General features: G+C 47.8%; 1 protein-coding gene across 7 annotated transcripts in view; it reads left to right on the top strand.

The window, feature by feature from the left end:
* The window catches only part of adgrl1a (adhesion G protein-coupled receptor L1a), a 266475-nt gene that overhangs the window by 148515 nt on the left and 100835 nt on the right, over positions 1-17125 (top strand). For all 7 annotated transcript variants that reach the window (XM_061847086.1, XM_061847084.1, XM_061847087.1 and 4 more), the window contains one exon: positions 13387-13533. In XM_061847086.1, coding sequence (XP_061703070.1) covers positions 13464-13533 — 70 coding nt within the window. In that variant the 5' untranslated portion in view covers positions 13387-13463. The remainder of the gene's footprint in view (positions 1-13386; positions 13534-17125) is intronic.

Genomic DNA, 17125 nt, shown 5'->3' on the forward strand with positions numbered 1-17125 from the left:
TGCCTTTCCCAAAGTACTCAGACATTGTTTCTTACACCCATATATACTGCACGTCAGAGCGATATCTGCACTTTGACTCGAAATTATCCCCTGCTCGTTCGGCGACAACAACGCTAGCCGTCCGGCAAGCGCCGAGTTTCCCAATCCCTTCGACCGCTTTGCGGTGCTCAGCGTCGGCCACGCCAGCCGTGCTTCCGTTGCGTAGCGGCAGCGTGACATGTCGGGTAATAAGTTGCCATTCTTTCTTAAAGTGGCACTTGACTTGTTTGTAATAACCTTGTAGTTAACACATGGAGGCATCATGGCATCCCGTGTTGATATCCACCAGATTTTCCGTTCTTCATCTTACATCTTGGATTCTTATGTACTCTTTTTTTTTTTTTTTTTTTACATAGCCTTGTGTCCCAGGCTCCATTTAACGCCAATGTTATGCCAGACTGTTTGGAAAGCATGCAGCTGAAAGTTCCATCCATCCATTTTCTTAGCCGCTTATCCTCACAAGGTTCATAGGAATGTTGGAGCCTATCCCAGCTGTCAACGGGCAGGAGGCGGGGTACACCCTGAACTGGTTGCCAGTCAATCGCAGGGCACAACGAGACAAACAGCCGCACTCACAATCACACCGGATGCCGTGTTCGAGAAAAGTATTTTTTTTTGTAAGTACTTAAATCTAAGTACTTGTACTCAGTATTCAGTCCGCAGCATTGGTATATTATACTGCGTCTCAGGTAACTACGAGTGTGCCAGCGTCCCCGGCGCCGGCTGACAAATAACTTGAAGCGACGCGCCATCGGTTGCCGTCGAAGTGGCCCGCTGACGCTGTGACAGAATAATGAGATGAAGTTCTCAATGACACAAAAGATGGATCCTTCCATTGTACGGGATGAAAAGGAAGCCCTGCCTATTTTTAAATGTCACTCTCTCCTTTTTATGTTCTGGATCCTTGCTCCACTTTGTGCCACACATCTAAAGTGGGTCAACATCACATGTGGCACCCCTGTGGGCGCGTATGTGCGCGAGTGCGTGCGCGCGTGCCCGTGTGACAGATAAAGTCACGACTTTTTTTTCATCTCCTCAACACACACACACACACACACGATTATGGCTTGTCTTTAGTTTACGAGCGATTCCCAAAGGTGACTCAAGAATTATGAATCCATTTCATTTAATCACCTTTTATCTCGCCCGGCTCGGAGTGAACACACATTATCTGCAAAAGCGTCAACTCTATTGAGGCGCTTATTAATAAAGAGTGATCTATGGATGGGCTGCTGTGTAGTTTGCATTAAAAGACTGCTGATAGCACACAAGTCAGTGCATTCGCTTGTTGAACTAGATGGGGGGTGGGGGGGGTGCAGAAGGTGCTATTTTGCATTTTCTGCAATCGGTAGGATGCGTTCTGACAAGAACCAAGCAGTTGATGGCGACGAATGAACGTTATTGTGAGTCCGCACGCAAAATAACGCAATCCATGTCCTGCTAAAGAGGTCAACACTCAATTCCTACAAAAAAAAAACTGTATATTCAGACAAAAGTGTCACCACCCATCGGAACGAAGGTAGGACCCAAATGCAGGAGTACACGGGAGACGCAGATGTAAATCGGGAAAAACGTTTATTATTCAATGGTCGGGGATCAGGCAGGCAGTCAGGTGCAGCAGCGGTAGTTGGGACGTCGGGAGTAGAGAGCAGGTCAGCGGGCAGGCAGGAGTATCAAGGGAGTCAGGGTTACGGGGTCGGTCGGAGAACAGGCGAAGGTCGGTACACACGGGTTGACGATCGGGGATACGGGAGTGCTGGAACGGGGCATGAACCTCAACGATCTGGCGGAGGACCAGCCGTCACCGGCTCCTGTAAGTACCCGGCGTAATCAGCCGAAACAAGGTGCGGGTGTTTGCTGACTAATTGGCTGGCCACGCCCAGCCTGGGCGGGATGCCAGAAGCATGACAAAAAGTACCGTAGCAATCTCGATTTTGGGGCGGCATCAAGAGCAACAGCAAAAGGATCTTACGGCCACGCTACCCTGAGAACGTCCGATCTCGTCAGATCTCGGAAGCTAAGCGGGTCCGGCCCTGGCCAGTACTTGTATGGGAATACCAGGTGCTGTGAGTTTCTCTCCCCGGCTAAATGTGGAGGGGTTTGCGTCAGGGATGGCATCCGGCGTAAAACTGTGCCAAACAAATCTGCGCTCATCTAAGATGACGCGCTGTGGCGACCGATAACGGGACAAGCCGAAAGGAAAAGAAGAAGATCAAGAGCAAACAGCATCAAGAGATTTGCATTATTGACCAAAGGGGAACGTTCCATCGTGACTCAAACTGCAAAAAACATAGAAATTAAGAACGAAACAAACAAAAAAAATGTCTGAATGACTAAGCTCGAGACCCTGCCATTTCCATTCCGGGCCAGGGGAGAACAAATGAAAGTATCACGGAAATGGGTCATGTAGTATTTGCGAAGTCTTGCTTGGCGTTTTGGTGAAAATCGGTCCCACGGGGCCGGGGGGGACTGAAGCGATCAAGACAGTACCTCTCCACCTCATGCTCTCGCCCTTGGGGGAAATCATAAGTCTTGGATCTCACCGAGGCCGCCACTCACAAACAGCCGCGGGACAAGCGGGAACATTCGATCCGGCCGAGGCGGAGGCGCGAAGTTCCATTTCAGAACATTAGCATAATCACGCGGCGGCGGCTCACCGTCTTGTAAGTTATCAGTCACTCTTGTTGTTTACCTCTCATGGTTGGAGTGAATAATTCATTTGCCTCTATTGATTTGTGAGGCCGACGACATTGACGACAGGGTGACTGATCCGGGTCCGTGTCTAATTTGACCCCCCCCCCCTCCCAACCCTTTCCAGCTTGGCAAACGCTGGTGTGCGTCACGAGCTCGGCAGTTTGGAAGCACTTTGCTGCTTTCTAACATCCGCCGCTGACAAAATGTTAGTGATTTTCAGATCTTGACATTCTGCTTTCGAGATGAAACGAAAATGGCCTCTAATCTGTACGGGAGAAATGAGTTGGACTTTCTACAAACTTTTTCATCTCCAACTGTTCCATGTTTCAAGGAGAACAGTCGCCAACCGATGTGACTCATCCCGGTGCATCAAAATTGAATTTTTGTAATGGAATCATGAGACCAGCGAAGGTTTCACACTTGTCCAAATAACCCGACCTCGCACCAGTGGACACGCACGTCGGCCTCTGCGACTGTTTGGATATCAAGTCCGCAGCCCGGCGTCAGTGCGACGGCGCAGGTGGAGCGCCGAGGTCGCTTCCCGGCGGGCCGTCACGGGGCCGAGCGTTGACGGGCGAGGACGCTACCTCCTGTCCCGGCGGACGTAATGAGCGCTGACAAGGTCGGCGCTTGCCACGAGAGATCACGGGACCGCGTCGGAGAAGGCCGGCCCGGATTAAGAAAACAATCCGACCGACTGCCACCGCCGCTCGGAAATATTCATGCGGTATGCAGACCTGCCAACCTTGTGTGCGTGCTCGCCAGCAGATCCAATTTGTCACCCAAAAAAAATCCACAAATACAAGTGCGCACGAAGTGCTCGTGTGCAGCCTGACGAAAATGCAAAGTCATTTTGGTCTGATCATCGTCCCCCAATTCTGCCATAAAAAAAATAAATAAATAAATCCCAGCTTGATGCAGCAACACAAACTTTCTAGTTGAAGGAAAGAAAGTCGATTGGTCTGATCGTCGTGCAAAATTCGCCCCCAAAAATTGCCCCCCAACCCAAAAGTGCACATAAATGAGCATTTCATGTCGAATTTTCTTCTATTTTTTCTCCAACGGAATTTGGACCAATGTGGATTTGCACAACTTCGTGCGCCGTAATGACTCTGGGAGGCGGCTTTGGAGGATTCTTTCAACTTCTTTCCAAAGGTTAATGGAATGTGCGGAAAGTTCACGTCGTAAATTAACTGTAAGTCGAGCTTAAAACCCTAATAAAGTTAGCGCACCGTGACGTAATTAGCAAGCTTCTGTTTATCTGACCGTTAAAAGTCGGCAAGGCCGCGGTTATTCCACAATTACTTGTGTGTCTTACATTGGTAATTGCGCTGTTATCGCGTACCTGAAGATTTCCGAGGTCCTTATGCAACAGTTCCCCTCGTTTCACCTTCTATTGTGTGAACGTTTCCCTACGCGTGAAGCAAAAGTGTGTACATTGTGGGGCTGCCACGTACTGCAATGTCGTACGTGTGTAAGTCATCCGGAGTGCCTTCCTGGCTCTTTGTTACTTGAAAAGGACGAATCGGTTGTGGTCTGGTGTGCACGTGGACAAGTGCCGCCGTCTATCTTTCGAATGAAGTGACAGGAGGTCTTTCTTCTCCTTTTTTTTTTTTTTTTCCCCTCTCTGACAACCTCACCAGTCCGGTTTTGATATCCCCGCACAGCTCTGCACGTTCCCTCGTCTCATTTACATTCCCTTAAAGCGCTCGTCCATTAAAGTCTGTCCGTTTTACTCCGCCTGCCTCTGTTTCCTCACGCTGCTGCCGCCAGATAGCCGACTTGTGTTATATTCCCTATTGACGTAGCAAAAAAAAAAAAAAAAAAGAATATATCAAATGTGAACGTGGTGGTTGTGAGTGGGTGATGGGGAAAAAAAAAGAGCCTGGACGCGTCGATGCGCCAGATGCGCCTAAAAAAAAAAAAAAAAAAAAAAAAAAAAAATTCAACTCTGCATTGTAGCGGTGGGGTCGGTCCTAATAACCACAAAATCGTGTGGCCTTGATATACGAGCTTCATTTGTTGCATGATCAAGCTCATAATGCAAAACAAACATACAAAAATCTCGTCTTTTTTCCCTCTAATCGAAATGAATAAAAATGCGTTCCGCCCTCCCAAAAAACAACAAAAATATTTGTAAAAAAAAAAAAAGAAAAACAAAAATAGTATTTATTATACTTTATAAAATAAATTCAATAAACCCATTTCTGGGAGTTTTGTCTCTTTAATTCAATGGACATTGTGCTACTCCTGTTGTGCGCATGTTGGCCACTTGGGGAATCCACATTAATATGAGTTGTTCCTTGCAGAGGATAAAGAATATATGCGTCTGAGTGTTCTCACGTTATTTGTCTACGTGTTGAGCCACCTTTTTGACAGTAAACTTCATCTGGGTTTGGCAATACCTTGATTTTTTTTTTTCATTTTTTATCTTTTTAGAATTATTCACTACAACTTTTTGTGAAATGCATTGAGTTCACTATCGCTGTATAGCGCTCGCGTATCGTTTTTGCTCACATGTCAAAGCAAAACAAATAATTAGAATCACAGCTGTTTTTTCAAAAAAATGTGTAGCGGGATCACTCAAATGTCAAGGCAGCACTGCAATTTCAACCAATCGTTGTGCTGGATTTGCCCAAAAGGTCACGTGACCGTGAAAGTCTCAGCCCTTTCTCTCGTCACCGGCCGTTTCCTGGCGAGTAAGCCGACTCGGGAGGGGGAGTCTCGTATTCCTCCCAATTGACGCGGCGGACTCCCCCTCGCCGCGCGCGACTCAGTAATCAAACACACGGGCTCTCACACGCGGGCCATCACAAGAGCTCTGATGTTCCGTCTGCACACGGCCCGGCTCAATGGGGTCATTATATAAACAGCCGGGCCGCAAATCCGGCCTCGACTAACCCACCATGTTAGGATGGTCTGACCCCCCCCCCCCCACACACACACACACACACAACCCCAAAAGATGAGCGCCATTATTCGTCCTGCTATCCAAACCAGACCATCGGTTCTCACCGCCACTGAGTGTCAATGCAAATGTAATACAATCTGCTTGTTTGGAAGGAATGATATCTAATGCTATTATGTTTCCTTGGCCAGCGATAGCGTCACCAAAAAGGGATTAAGAAGATTAGAGATACGGGTCCAACTGGAAGATAAGAGAAAGGAGGGGGTCGGGGTGGAAGGGGGGGGGGGTCTGGTTTATACAAGATGCTATCATATTCTATTCTATGCGGTGGTATTGATTCAGGCTTTGTACTCAAGCTGTACAGACGCAGAATTTGAAAGGACGGTGGTGGGGTGAAACAATTGTGCTTAAGATGATTTTCCCATCTTTTAGTTTTAAAGATAAAATTTGGTCTGACTGACAATAAACTCTCCTAATTTATCTGTTTAGCGTAGCTGTACTGTAATGGCACGCAGAGCTGTGCCAAAGCATATTTGAATTTCATGTGGGACACTCGCACAAAAACACAATCTTAACGTGCATCAAACAGTTAAACGACTGTTAAACTAAACGCAACAAAATCAATTACACCCACTATATTTTTAAATGCAACACACACACATGATCATTTTAGAAATTTGGTAGCCTAATGCTAAAAGTCAATGGGGAAAAAAAAAACCCTATTGAACGGCTAGCTAGAATTAGCATTAGCTCACAATGGGGATTTACTTTCAAAAAATCTGAATCATCTTTATTTGCAAATTATCTCAAAAACAGCCACCACTACTCAGAATATTCATGCATTCCGACAATAGACAGCCTTTTTGAGAAAAAATATTTTGGAAAAATAAAAAGATACAAACAACGACAGAGAGTCACTTAGCCTCTAGCAATTTGCTAGCAAGCGGGAATGGAATGTCTGCTGGTTTTTGTTTTTTAATGCCTGCCACTTCTGAATGCACATTGGACACTGCCTGAAAGTCACATAAAGACGCTTCTGTCATTTTTGGAAAAAATTATTATTGGGTCAACGCCGCGTCCACCTGCAATAAATGTCCGTGTGAAACGTTGGTTCTGGTGGGCCAAACGTGGTTCCTTCGAGGGAGAAATTCTGCATGGACCTGTTTTTTAGCTGTCATTTTAGCTTAGCCGAGGAGTTATTAGATTCTATTTTTTATTTCCCAGCCTTACGCCGAACGGCACATCTGGTGTTGCCAATAATTTCACTATTCTCATCTCATCATAACTCTGAGCATGCCCGACTGTTGTCAGAAGTGCAATGAGAGTAGAACTTTTTTTTTTTTTTTGTCTGCTTACTGCTGCCTGCGATCAAACAAACAAAGACGGATGATAATTGAATTTTCTTGGCAGAGGTTATGAAACCATTAAATCAAATTGGGCATCAGACGTCTTGTTGACAGCCAACGCTCGACGAGACCGGATGGCCTCGGGGGCGGGGGCGGGGGGGGGGTGGGGGGGTGATGGTGATGACGATTCGCCACATCCGTCACGCGATTATATCCGTTTAAGAACGTGATTAGTTTCATTGAGGTGAAGGTGTAATTAATGATTCCCTTCGCTTTTATTGCGCCACCTCGTCGTATTGCTTCTTGTCGTCTTACTCCGAGGGCAGCGGGAGGAGGAACGAGTGCGACAAAGTTTCAGCACCGATGAGTCACGGGCCAAATTTGAGGGAGGGCCCCACCCCGAGGGCCCCACCCCAGGGAGGATCGTGTACCTTTTTTGTCATCCTCAGTAGTCCCATCAAACTGCGATAATCCCGCGTGGACCTTGTTCTTGGAGAGTCTGAAATAATAATCATAATAAGAATGAAGAATGAACAAAAAAAAGGAAAAAAAAGCAAATTGTGTCTGCTTCTTGATTTATTCCAATTTGCGTCTGGGTCGGTAGTTTATTTTTGCGTGATTACCAATATTTCATGCGTCATCGCGCTGTGATTTGTAAGTGCGGCGTGATTGTGCCATTTGGTTGCCGCCTGTTGCTAGGCGGCAAATCGTCCCCCCTTCCCGACCGCGATTTACTGTCATCCGAGGCACCGGCACAGGAAATGGAAAATACGTGTGATGGAAACGTTCTCATTGCGCAAGGGCCGAGGTGACCACCGGGGAGATATTTCATAAACAAGTACATTTACACGTTTTTGTTCCACCCGCCGCTTTGCATGCGGCCGTCGACGCCGAGACGAAACCCATCTCGAAACGTGTCGGGATGCCGGTGGGCTTTTGCGCGCACGATGTCATTGGCGCCCCTTCGCTTGGCCGTCTAGTTGTGAAACAGAAACCGCAATCAGCAGCGGCGTGCAGGAGCCATGACTCACTCTTGACTTGCTTCCGTCTCACACTTTATGGCGATGATTCCACAAAGTGTGCTACAGTACGCTGGAATCACTGCCTGAGTGTAGCGCGGTTGTATCGCGATTACTTTTTAAGCGCAGTGTTAATGTACAATCTGGTTCGCAGTCGTATTTAAAAAAAAAAAAAAAAAAAGAGAACATTTGCTTTATAGGGTTGATCTCGACAGCTAGCTTACTCCTTCCCCCGAGTCTTAAATCTTATGGAAATATTTACGCCAGATGTGGAAGAACATGACAGCACCGGCCGACTTCAACTTCGGGATGAATGAGGACGGCGAGTCGGAGGACCTCTGATCTCAAATATGGACAAATAGTCCCACAGCTGCAATTATTGCTGAGACTAATGGAGATCATAAGTTTGGCTGTAATGATTCTATTCCAGAGTAGACAGCAAAATATAAAAAATACAATTCGCAAACGGACCCTGGAAGGAGTATTTTTGCTGGACGGAAAATGAGATCAGACCTTCAGAATCAAGCAGTGTTGATTATATTTTTATGTTTGTAATATAAGGGAAGGAGAGGAATGAAGATTAGCCAAAGTAAAACAGAATATATGTGCGTGATTGAGAGGGGCGGAGGGGGAAGAGTGAAGCTCCAGGGAGAAGAGATGGCCAGGGTGGACGACTTCAAATACTTGGGGTCAACAATACAGAGCAATGGGGAGTGTGGTAAGGAAGTGAAGAAACGGGGTCCAAGCGGGGTGGAACAGTTGGCGGAAGGTGTCTGGTGTTCTATGTGACAGAAGAGTCTCCGCTTAGGATGGAGGGCAAAGTTTATAAAACAGTGGTGAGGCCGGCCATGATGGACGGATTAGAGACGGTGGCACTGAAGAGACAACAGGAAGCAGAACCTGAGGCGGCAGAAATGAAGATGTTGAGGTTCTCGCTCGGAGTGACCAAGTTGGATAAGACTAGAAATGAGCTCAATAGAGGGACAGCCAAAGTTGGATGTTTTGGAGACAAGATTCGAGAGAGCAGACTTCGATGGTTTGGACATGTTCAGAGGCGAGCGAGTGAGTATGTTGGTTGAAGGGTGCTGAGGATGGAGCTGCCGGGCAAAAGAGCGAGAGAGAGGAAAACCAAAGAAAAGGTTGATGGATGTTGTGAGGGAGGACATGAGGACAGCCGGTGTTACAGAGAGGAGGATGCAGGAGATAGGCTAAGATGGCAAAAGATGACACGCTGTGGCGACCCCTAACGGGACAAACCGAAAGGAAAAGAAGAAGAAGATAAGGAAAACATCAATCGTTTGGGGAAGTAAAGTTTGGTGAGTTTTTATTGAAGAAAAAGCAAGTTGTCGTCGCTAGAAAAAAGTCCCAAAATTGGTTTTCTCTTCAGAAAAATGAGAGAAGTTTTCAATCGAATTTTTCTCAGGAAAACTGAAGAACCGCAAAATCATTTCATATTCAAAAAGCCATATTTATACAGTCGCACTTTTGTCTGCAGCGTCTGCGTTTCTCCAGCGTGAGCGGACCCGAAGTTGAACTTGGGCAGCTTTTCCTCACTGTTCAGCAAAAGCCGCCCGTCCATGCAAACTCTTTGTTCCTCCTCCTTTTCCATTCGGATTGGGTAATGTTCCGAAAAGCTTCTTCTTTTTGTGTGATGGAAAAATGGCCCCTGTCAGCCGGCGTGCATTGAGAGACACGCTGTTCTGGATGGAAAGCAAACCGATCTTAATGATCACGGTGATTATCGAAATGATCCAGCGGAAGAGGATAATGAGGCTATTTGCTTTGGATCAAGGCCACCCGCAAATGAATAACGGCAGGCGCGCAAGGTGACGGCGGGACGAGGATTTAAAAAAAAAAAAAAAACGGTCGCCATCTTGCCGCGGGTGTCGTCCTTTCCCCGCCCGTAAGCGAGAAATCGTTCTCCCGCAGTCTCGCGGGGATGCCGTCTTTTGTGCTCCGTTAAAAATATCGGCGTACGCGATCCAGTGCAAAAGGTCGGCGGGTGGCTTCGGGCTCCACACATCTCGCGGGGTCCCAAGTTACCAAAGATGCACCCTGAGGTGAGCTGACTCATCCAATGGCCGCCAACAATCTGGAAAAACTGCCACCATTGTTCTCTTTTTTTTTTTTTTTTTTACGTACTTCTTCTCGTGCCGTGTCTTTTTTGTGGTAGAAAAACTCTCCCTTAGCTCATTTGTTCCTAGTTTTGTCCATCCATCCATTCTCTACCGCATTTCTGGGTCGGGTCATGGGGGAAGTAGCTTCAGCAGGGATACCCAGACTTCCCTTTCCCCAGCCGCTTCTTCCAGCTCTTCCAGAGGGATCCCGAGGCGTTCCCAAGCCAACCAAGAGACATAGTTTCTCCAGCGTGTCCTGGGTCTTCCTCTGGGTTTCTTTCCAGTGGGACATGCCCAGAACACCTCACCAGGGAGGCGTCCGGCAGGCATCCGGATCAGATCCCCCAGCCACCTCATCTGGCTCCTCTCAATGCGGAGGAGTAGCGGCTCGACACCGAGCCCTTCCCTGATGACTGAGTTTCTCACCCGTTCTCTAAGGGAGAGCCTGGATACCCTGCAGAGGAAACTCATTTCAGCCACTTGTATCCGGGATCTTGTTCTTTCGGTCACGACACACAGCTCATGCGCATAGGTGAGGGTAGGAACATAGAAAGACTGGTGAATTGAGAACTTCGCCTTTGGACTTAGTTCCCTCTTCACCACAAAGTCCGCATCACTGCAGACGCTGCGCCGATCCGTCTGTCGATCTTCCCTCACTCGTGAACAAGACCCCAACAAACCTGAACTCCTCCACTTGGGGAAGGATCTCATCCCCGACCTGGAGACGGCACTATAAGAATATTATTTCTTGAAATCAAGAGTTTGTGAGAATAAATCCGAGTCTATGTCGGAAATAGCGAATCTCATGAAAAACTGTTGCTTTTGTTGAATTTTTGAAAAAAAAAAAATACTTTTGGAGATTGTATTTTTTTTGTACATTGTATTTTTGGGGGAATTTTTGGAATTGATTTTTTTTTTTTAGAACAAAGTTGAATTATTTGAGTGAGAACCTTGTTAAGGATTTTTTTTTAAGAATAAACCATTTTTAAGACCAGTAGTATTTTTCGAGGGAAAACTTTTACCCCCCTCCAGAAAATTTCCTGCGGTTTATTTATTGTCGTAGAGAAACACTTCCCCAGCTCATTCATTCTTCCGTTTTCTGTTTTCTAACTCTTTTGCTTCTGCGCCCTGGTTTCCTCGTCTTGTCATGCCGTTGTTTCTTTTAATCCATCATTCCTTCCCACTACATTAAAAGCCGCACACTGCCGGCTTTCTTTTTTTTTTTTTTTTTTTTTTTTCACAAAATAGAAACCATTTTTCCAGCTCGCACTTTTCCCCTCCACTGTCATTATGACCTCCCTCCCTGCTCTCCTCATCTGCTGAGGCCGCAGGAGAGCTATTGTCCGAAGGCTCAGACCGAAGCAGTTACAGGGGAGGGGCGGAGGAAGACTGATTTTTCTTATTAAAAGCTCAAAAGTTTAAGAGAGGGAAAGAAACAAGGGGGCTTCACTCAGCGGGAGGCGGCTGGTTTCTGAGCGTTAAATTGCAGCGAGGTGGGGGGAGCTGCCGTCCTCTGGCACATCTATTACCAGTTATTACTGTCTCTTTACTCTTGTTTTTCTCTGGCGTGCGCTCCTTGCGGACTTGTCCTTTACTCTCAGCTGCTGGTCATCGCGGGCGCCGGCGGATTTCAAACCCGAACACGAGCCGTCTGCACGCAGTACGCGGGGGGAGATGCCCGTTGCGCCTCACGACGTCGGCGCCCTTAGCCGCTGCGCCAGCGCGCGGGGCGACGCCCGGCAGGTCGCGGCTGGGGGCCGGGCGCTACCGATGGGGAGGGGGGTAAATATCAGAGAAGGTCAGCGCCGGGAGGGGTGCGTGAAAGAGGAGGAGGAAGAGGAGGAAAGGGGATGATGAAGAGATGCTGAATAGAGGAGGAGCCGCCATATTCTTTTCAAACCACATTATAAATATTTCATATTTTATTTGATATTGTAATTGTTTATTTAGCTAGTTGGCTGTTAGGCCACCGGTTGATCAATTAGCGGGCGAATCGTTTGCCTTTAGGTTGATCAGACGTGTCGGTTGTGTCGCGGTTGGGCCCAAATCTAGGACTCCGAGACGAGGGCATGATGTTAGGCATAGTTTTAGTCAAAGCTGAGGTCATACACGGCGTAAGCAGTCCGAGAAGGCAGAGGCACAACAACGCCAGGCTATAAGCATAATCCAAAAACATGAAGCGAGGTCTGACGACTCGGAGGCAAACTTGAAAACATGAACTAAGACGGGGCTAAAGTATGGTGGCACAGAATCGCTCTGACGAGGATAGCTCACGCTACACTTTCTCTCAGTGGCGGAGATTTCCGCTGGCAGTGAACGCAACTCATTAAGTCACGGCAACAAACTGGCAAATGCCAATGCCAAAACTCAAACTTAAATACTTGGTTTAATCACAGTGCCTCATGCAAAACAGCTGTGACCGTTGACCCGAAGCGGTGGCCAGGCCACGCCCCTCTTGGTTCATTCTCGCTCATGACAGGTTGATTGTTTGGCTAACGGGTCGGTCGGTCGGTTACTGATTTGTTTAGCGGTCGGTTACTCAGTTACCCCAAACTGTCTTCATAAAATGGTGGCATCCCCATTCAATGTCCCCCAGCTAAACCCCGTGATTGATGAATTATTGATCGAGATGCGACTTTCCTCTCCGCTTGTATTTCCGCTTCGTCTGGACGTTGCCGGCGTCCATCAAACGAAGGGGCCGGAGGTTGGCAGGGATGAAAGCAATCCTCTGAAAGCCGCCGCCGTGCCACCGCAGTCCAAAAATCGGCGCACGCACGCACAGACGGCGGCGGGCGGCAAGCTCAGCAGGGGCGAACCTCGGCAGTCACGTCTCGGCTGTTTACGCTCTTTAATCCCCCAGAGGGCCGGAGCAGGCTTTACTGTCAAAAAATCAAGAGCTAAAGTTCCAGATTGTGATTTATTTCATTAGGCAAATGAGATGTGCGAGACTTGCGGCACTGCCGACTGACTCCCGCGCGTACGTACGCACGCACGCGCGGAATGAGTATTTTTTCATCGCGCGCACATGTTGAATACGGCCGCATTAACAGCCCCACGACATATGTCGGGTGTCCGGTTCAATCAAGCGTCCAATCGCAGCCGAGCGACGAGCCGCTTGCGATGACAGCTGTCGCCGCGGCGTGCCGCACGCCGCCGCCTGCATCTCTGTCAATCTACCTGACCGCTGTCAGCTGTAAACCAACAACGATGACGTATTTCTTCTTTTCTCTCTCTCTCTCCCCCGTCCGTGTTTGGTGTTTTAGGTTGAAACCCGAAGTGGGTGTAAGCTGAGCCCGCTCGTCACCTTCCCCCACGTCACCTTCGCCCACCGCCGTCCGCCATGGCTCTCGCAGTCTGGATCGTGTTGACGTGCGCCGTGGCGCTCGGTAACGTCACGCCGTCCTCTCAAGGTACGTCACGCACGCTTGACCCAAAGCCTCAAATGGGCTACACGCGCACATTTCTCTCTCCTTTTTGAATTCAACTTCATCCATAAATCAATCAGTAACCTGGATGTCGGTTGCAATACAAATCCTGACCTGCGAGCGGCAGCACACGGTAGCCACACTGCGGGAAACGATAGTAAATGCAAAAGAGGTAGCACAGTAGTAGAAAAGTAGAGCGCTAAAGCTAAGCTAATTGTTCATTTATCCAATATTTACTTTGCTGATACTAACGTCTCAGTCATTTTGACTCACCCAACTCAACCAGATTCTGATTCAGGTCACTTCCTGATTAGCGACTGTTCCATTTTAATATCCATCCGTCCATTTTCTTTGCAGCTTATCCTCACAAGGGTCGCGGGGAGTGCAGGAGCCTATCCCAGCTGTCAACGGGGAGGAGGCGGGGTTACACCCTGAACTGGTTGCCAGCCAACCGCAGGGCACATCGGGACAAACAGACGCACTCACAATCACACCTACGGGCAATTTAGAGAGTCCAATTAATGTTGCATGTTTTGGGGATGTGGGAGGAAATTGAACACACAGGCGGGGCCGGGATCGAACCCGGGTTCTCAGAACCATGAGGCAAACGCTTTACCAGCTTATCCACCGTGCCACCTATATATGTGTGTGTGTGTGTGTGTGTCTCTCTCTCTCGCTCTCTCTCTCTCTCTCTCCTCTCTCTCTCTCTCGCTCTCTCTCTCTCTCTCTCTCTCTCTCTCTCTCTCTCTCTCCTTCTTCTTTTCTTTCGGCTTGTCCCGTTAGGGGTCGCCACAGCGTGTCATCTTTTGCCATCTTAGCCTATCTCCTGCATCCTCCTCTCTGTAACACCGGCTTTCCTCATGTCCTCCCTCACAACATCCATCAACCTTTTCTTTGGTTTTCCTCTCTCTCGCTCTTTTGCCCGGCAGCTCCATCCTCAGCACCCTTCAACCAACATACTCACTCGCTCGCCTCTGAACATGTCCAAACCATCGAAGTCTGCTCTCTCTCACCTCGTCTCCAAAACATCCAACTTCGGCTGTCCCTCTAATGAGCTCATTTCTAATCCTATCCAACCTGCTCACTCCGAGCGAGAACCGCAGCATCTTCATTTCTGCCGCCTTCAGTTCTGCTTCCTGTTGTCCCTTCAGCGCCACCGTGTCTAATCCGTCCATCATGGCCGACCTCACCACTGTTTTATAGACTTTGCCCTTCATCGTAGCTGAGACTCTTCTGTCACATGGAACACCAGACACCTTCCGCCAACTGTTCCACCCCGCTTGGACCCCGTTTCTTCACTTCCTTACCACACTCACCATTGCTCTGGATTGTTGACCCCAAGTATTTGAAGTCGTCCACCCTCGCCATCTCTTCTCCCTGTAGCCTCACTCTTCCCCCTCCACTTTTCTCATTCACGCACATATATTCTGTTTTACTTCGGCTAATCTTCATTCCTCTCCTTTCCAGTGCATGTCTCCATCTTTCCCATTGTTCCTCCACCTGCTCCCTGCTTTCACTGCAGATCACAATATCATCTGCGAACGTCGTGGTCCAAGGGGATTCCAGTCTAACCTCATCTGTCAGCCTATCCATTACCACTGCAAACAGGAAGGGGCTCAGAGCTGATCCCTGATGCAGTCCCACCTCCACCTTAAATTCCTCTGTCACACCTAAGGCACACCTCACCATTGTTCTGCTGCCATCATACATGTCCTGTACTATTTTAACATATTTCTCTGCCACACCAGACTTACGCATGCAGTACCACAGTTCCTCTCTTGGTAGTCTGTCATAGGCTTTCTCTAGTTCTACAAAGACACAATGCAGCTCCTTCTGACGTTCTCGGCAAATAATGGTCTGTGGTACTCTTTCTAGGCATGAAATCATACTGTTGCTCGCAGATACTTACTTCTGTCCTGAGTCTAGCCTCCACTACTCTTTCCCATAACTTCATTGTGTGGCTCATCAACTTTATTCCTCTATAGTTCCCACAGCTCTGAACATCCCCTTTGTTTTTAAAAATGGGAACTAGAACACTTTTCCTCCATTCTTCAGGCATCTTTTCGCCCGCTAGTATTCTGTTGAATAAGTTGGTCAAAAACTCCACAGCCATCTCTCCAAATTGCTTCCATACCTCTACCGGTATGTCATCAGGACCAACTGCCTTTCCATTTTTCATCCTTTGTCGTGCCTTTCTGACTTCCCCCTTAGTAATCATTTCCACTTCCTGGTCCTTCACACTTGCCTCTTCAACTCTTCCTTCTCTATATTCTTTCCATCTATTTAGCGCACTACTGGCACCAGTCAACACATTTCCATCTCTATCCTTAATCAGCCTAACCTGCTGCACATCCTTCCCGTCTCTATCCCTCTGTCTGGCCAACCTGTAGAGATCCTTTTCTCCTTCTTTCGTGTCCAACCTGGTGTACATGTCTTCATATGCCTCTTGTTTAGCCTTTGCCACCTCTACCTTTGCCCTACGTTGCATCTCGATGTACTCCTTTCGCCTCTCCTCAGTCCTCTCAGTATCCCACTTCTTCTTCGCTAATCTCTTTCCTTGTATGACCCCTGTATTTTGGGGTTCCACCACCAAGTCTCCTTCTCCCCTTTCCTACCAGATGACACACCAAGTACTCTCCTGCCTGTCTCTCTGATCACCTTGGCTGTCGTCGTCCAGTCTTCCGGGAGCTTCGGTTGTCCATCGAGAGCCTGTCTCACCTCTTTCCGGAAGGCCGCACAACATTCTTCCTTTCTCAGCTGCCACCACAGGTTCTCTGCTCTACCTTTGTCTTCTTAATCTTCCTACCCACCACCAGAATCATCCTACATACTACCATCCTATGCTGTCGAGCTACACTCTCCCCTACCACTACTTTACAGTCAGTAACCTCCTTCAGATTACATCGTCTGCACAAAATATAATCTACCTGCGTGGTTCTACCTCCGCTCTTGTAGGTCACTATATGTTCCTCCCTCTTCTGGAAATAAGTGTTCACTACAGCCATCTCCATCCTTTTTGCAAAGTCCACCACCATCTGTCCCTCAAAGTTCCTTTCCTGGATGCCGTACTTACCCATCACTTCTTCATCGCCCCTGTTTCCTTTACCAATATGTCCATTACAATCTGCACCAATCACAACTCTCTCGCTGTCTGGGATGCTCAGAACTACTTCATCTAGTTCCTTCCAGAATTTCTCTTTCAACTCTAGGTCACATCCTACCTGTGGTGCATAGCCGCTAACCACATTATACATAACACCCTCAATTTCAAATTTTAGTCTCATCACTCGATCTGATACTCTTTTTACCTCCAAGACATTCTTAGCCAGCTCTTCCTTTAAAATATCCCTACTCCATTTCTCTTCCCATCTACTCCGTGGTAGAATAATTTAAACCCTGCTCCCAAACTTCTAGCCTTACTACCTTTCCACCTGCTCTCTTGGATGCACAGAATATCAACCTTTCTCCTAATCATCATGTCAACCAACTCCTGAGCTTTTCCCGTCATAGTCCCAACATTCAAAGTCCCTACACTCAGTTGTAGACTCTGTGCATTCCTCTTTTTCTTCTGACGCTG

Source organism: Syngnathoides biaculeatus, chromosome 16 (genome assembly GCF_019802595.1).
Source record: "Syngnathoides biaculeatus isolate LvHL_M chromosome 16, ASM1980259v1, whole genome shotgun sequence".
Lineage (NCBI taxonomy): Eukaryota > Metazoa > Chordata > Actinopteri > Syngnathiformes > Syngnathidae > Syngnathoides > Syngnathoides biaculeatus.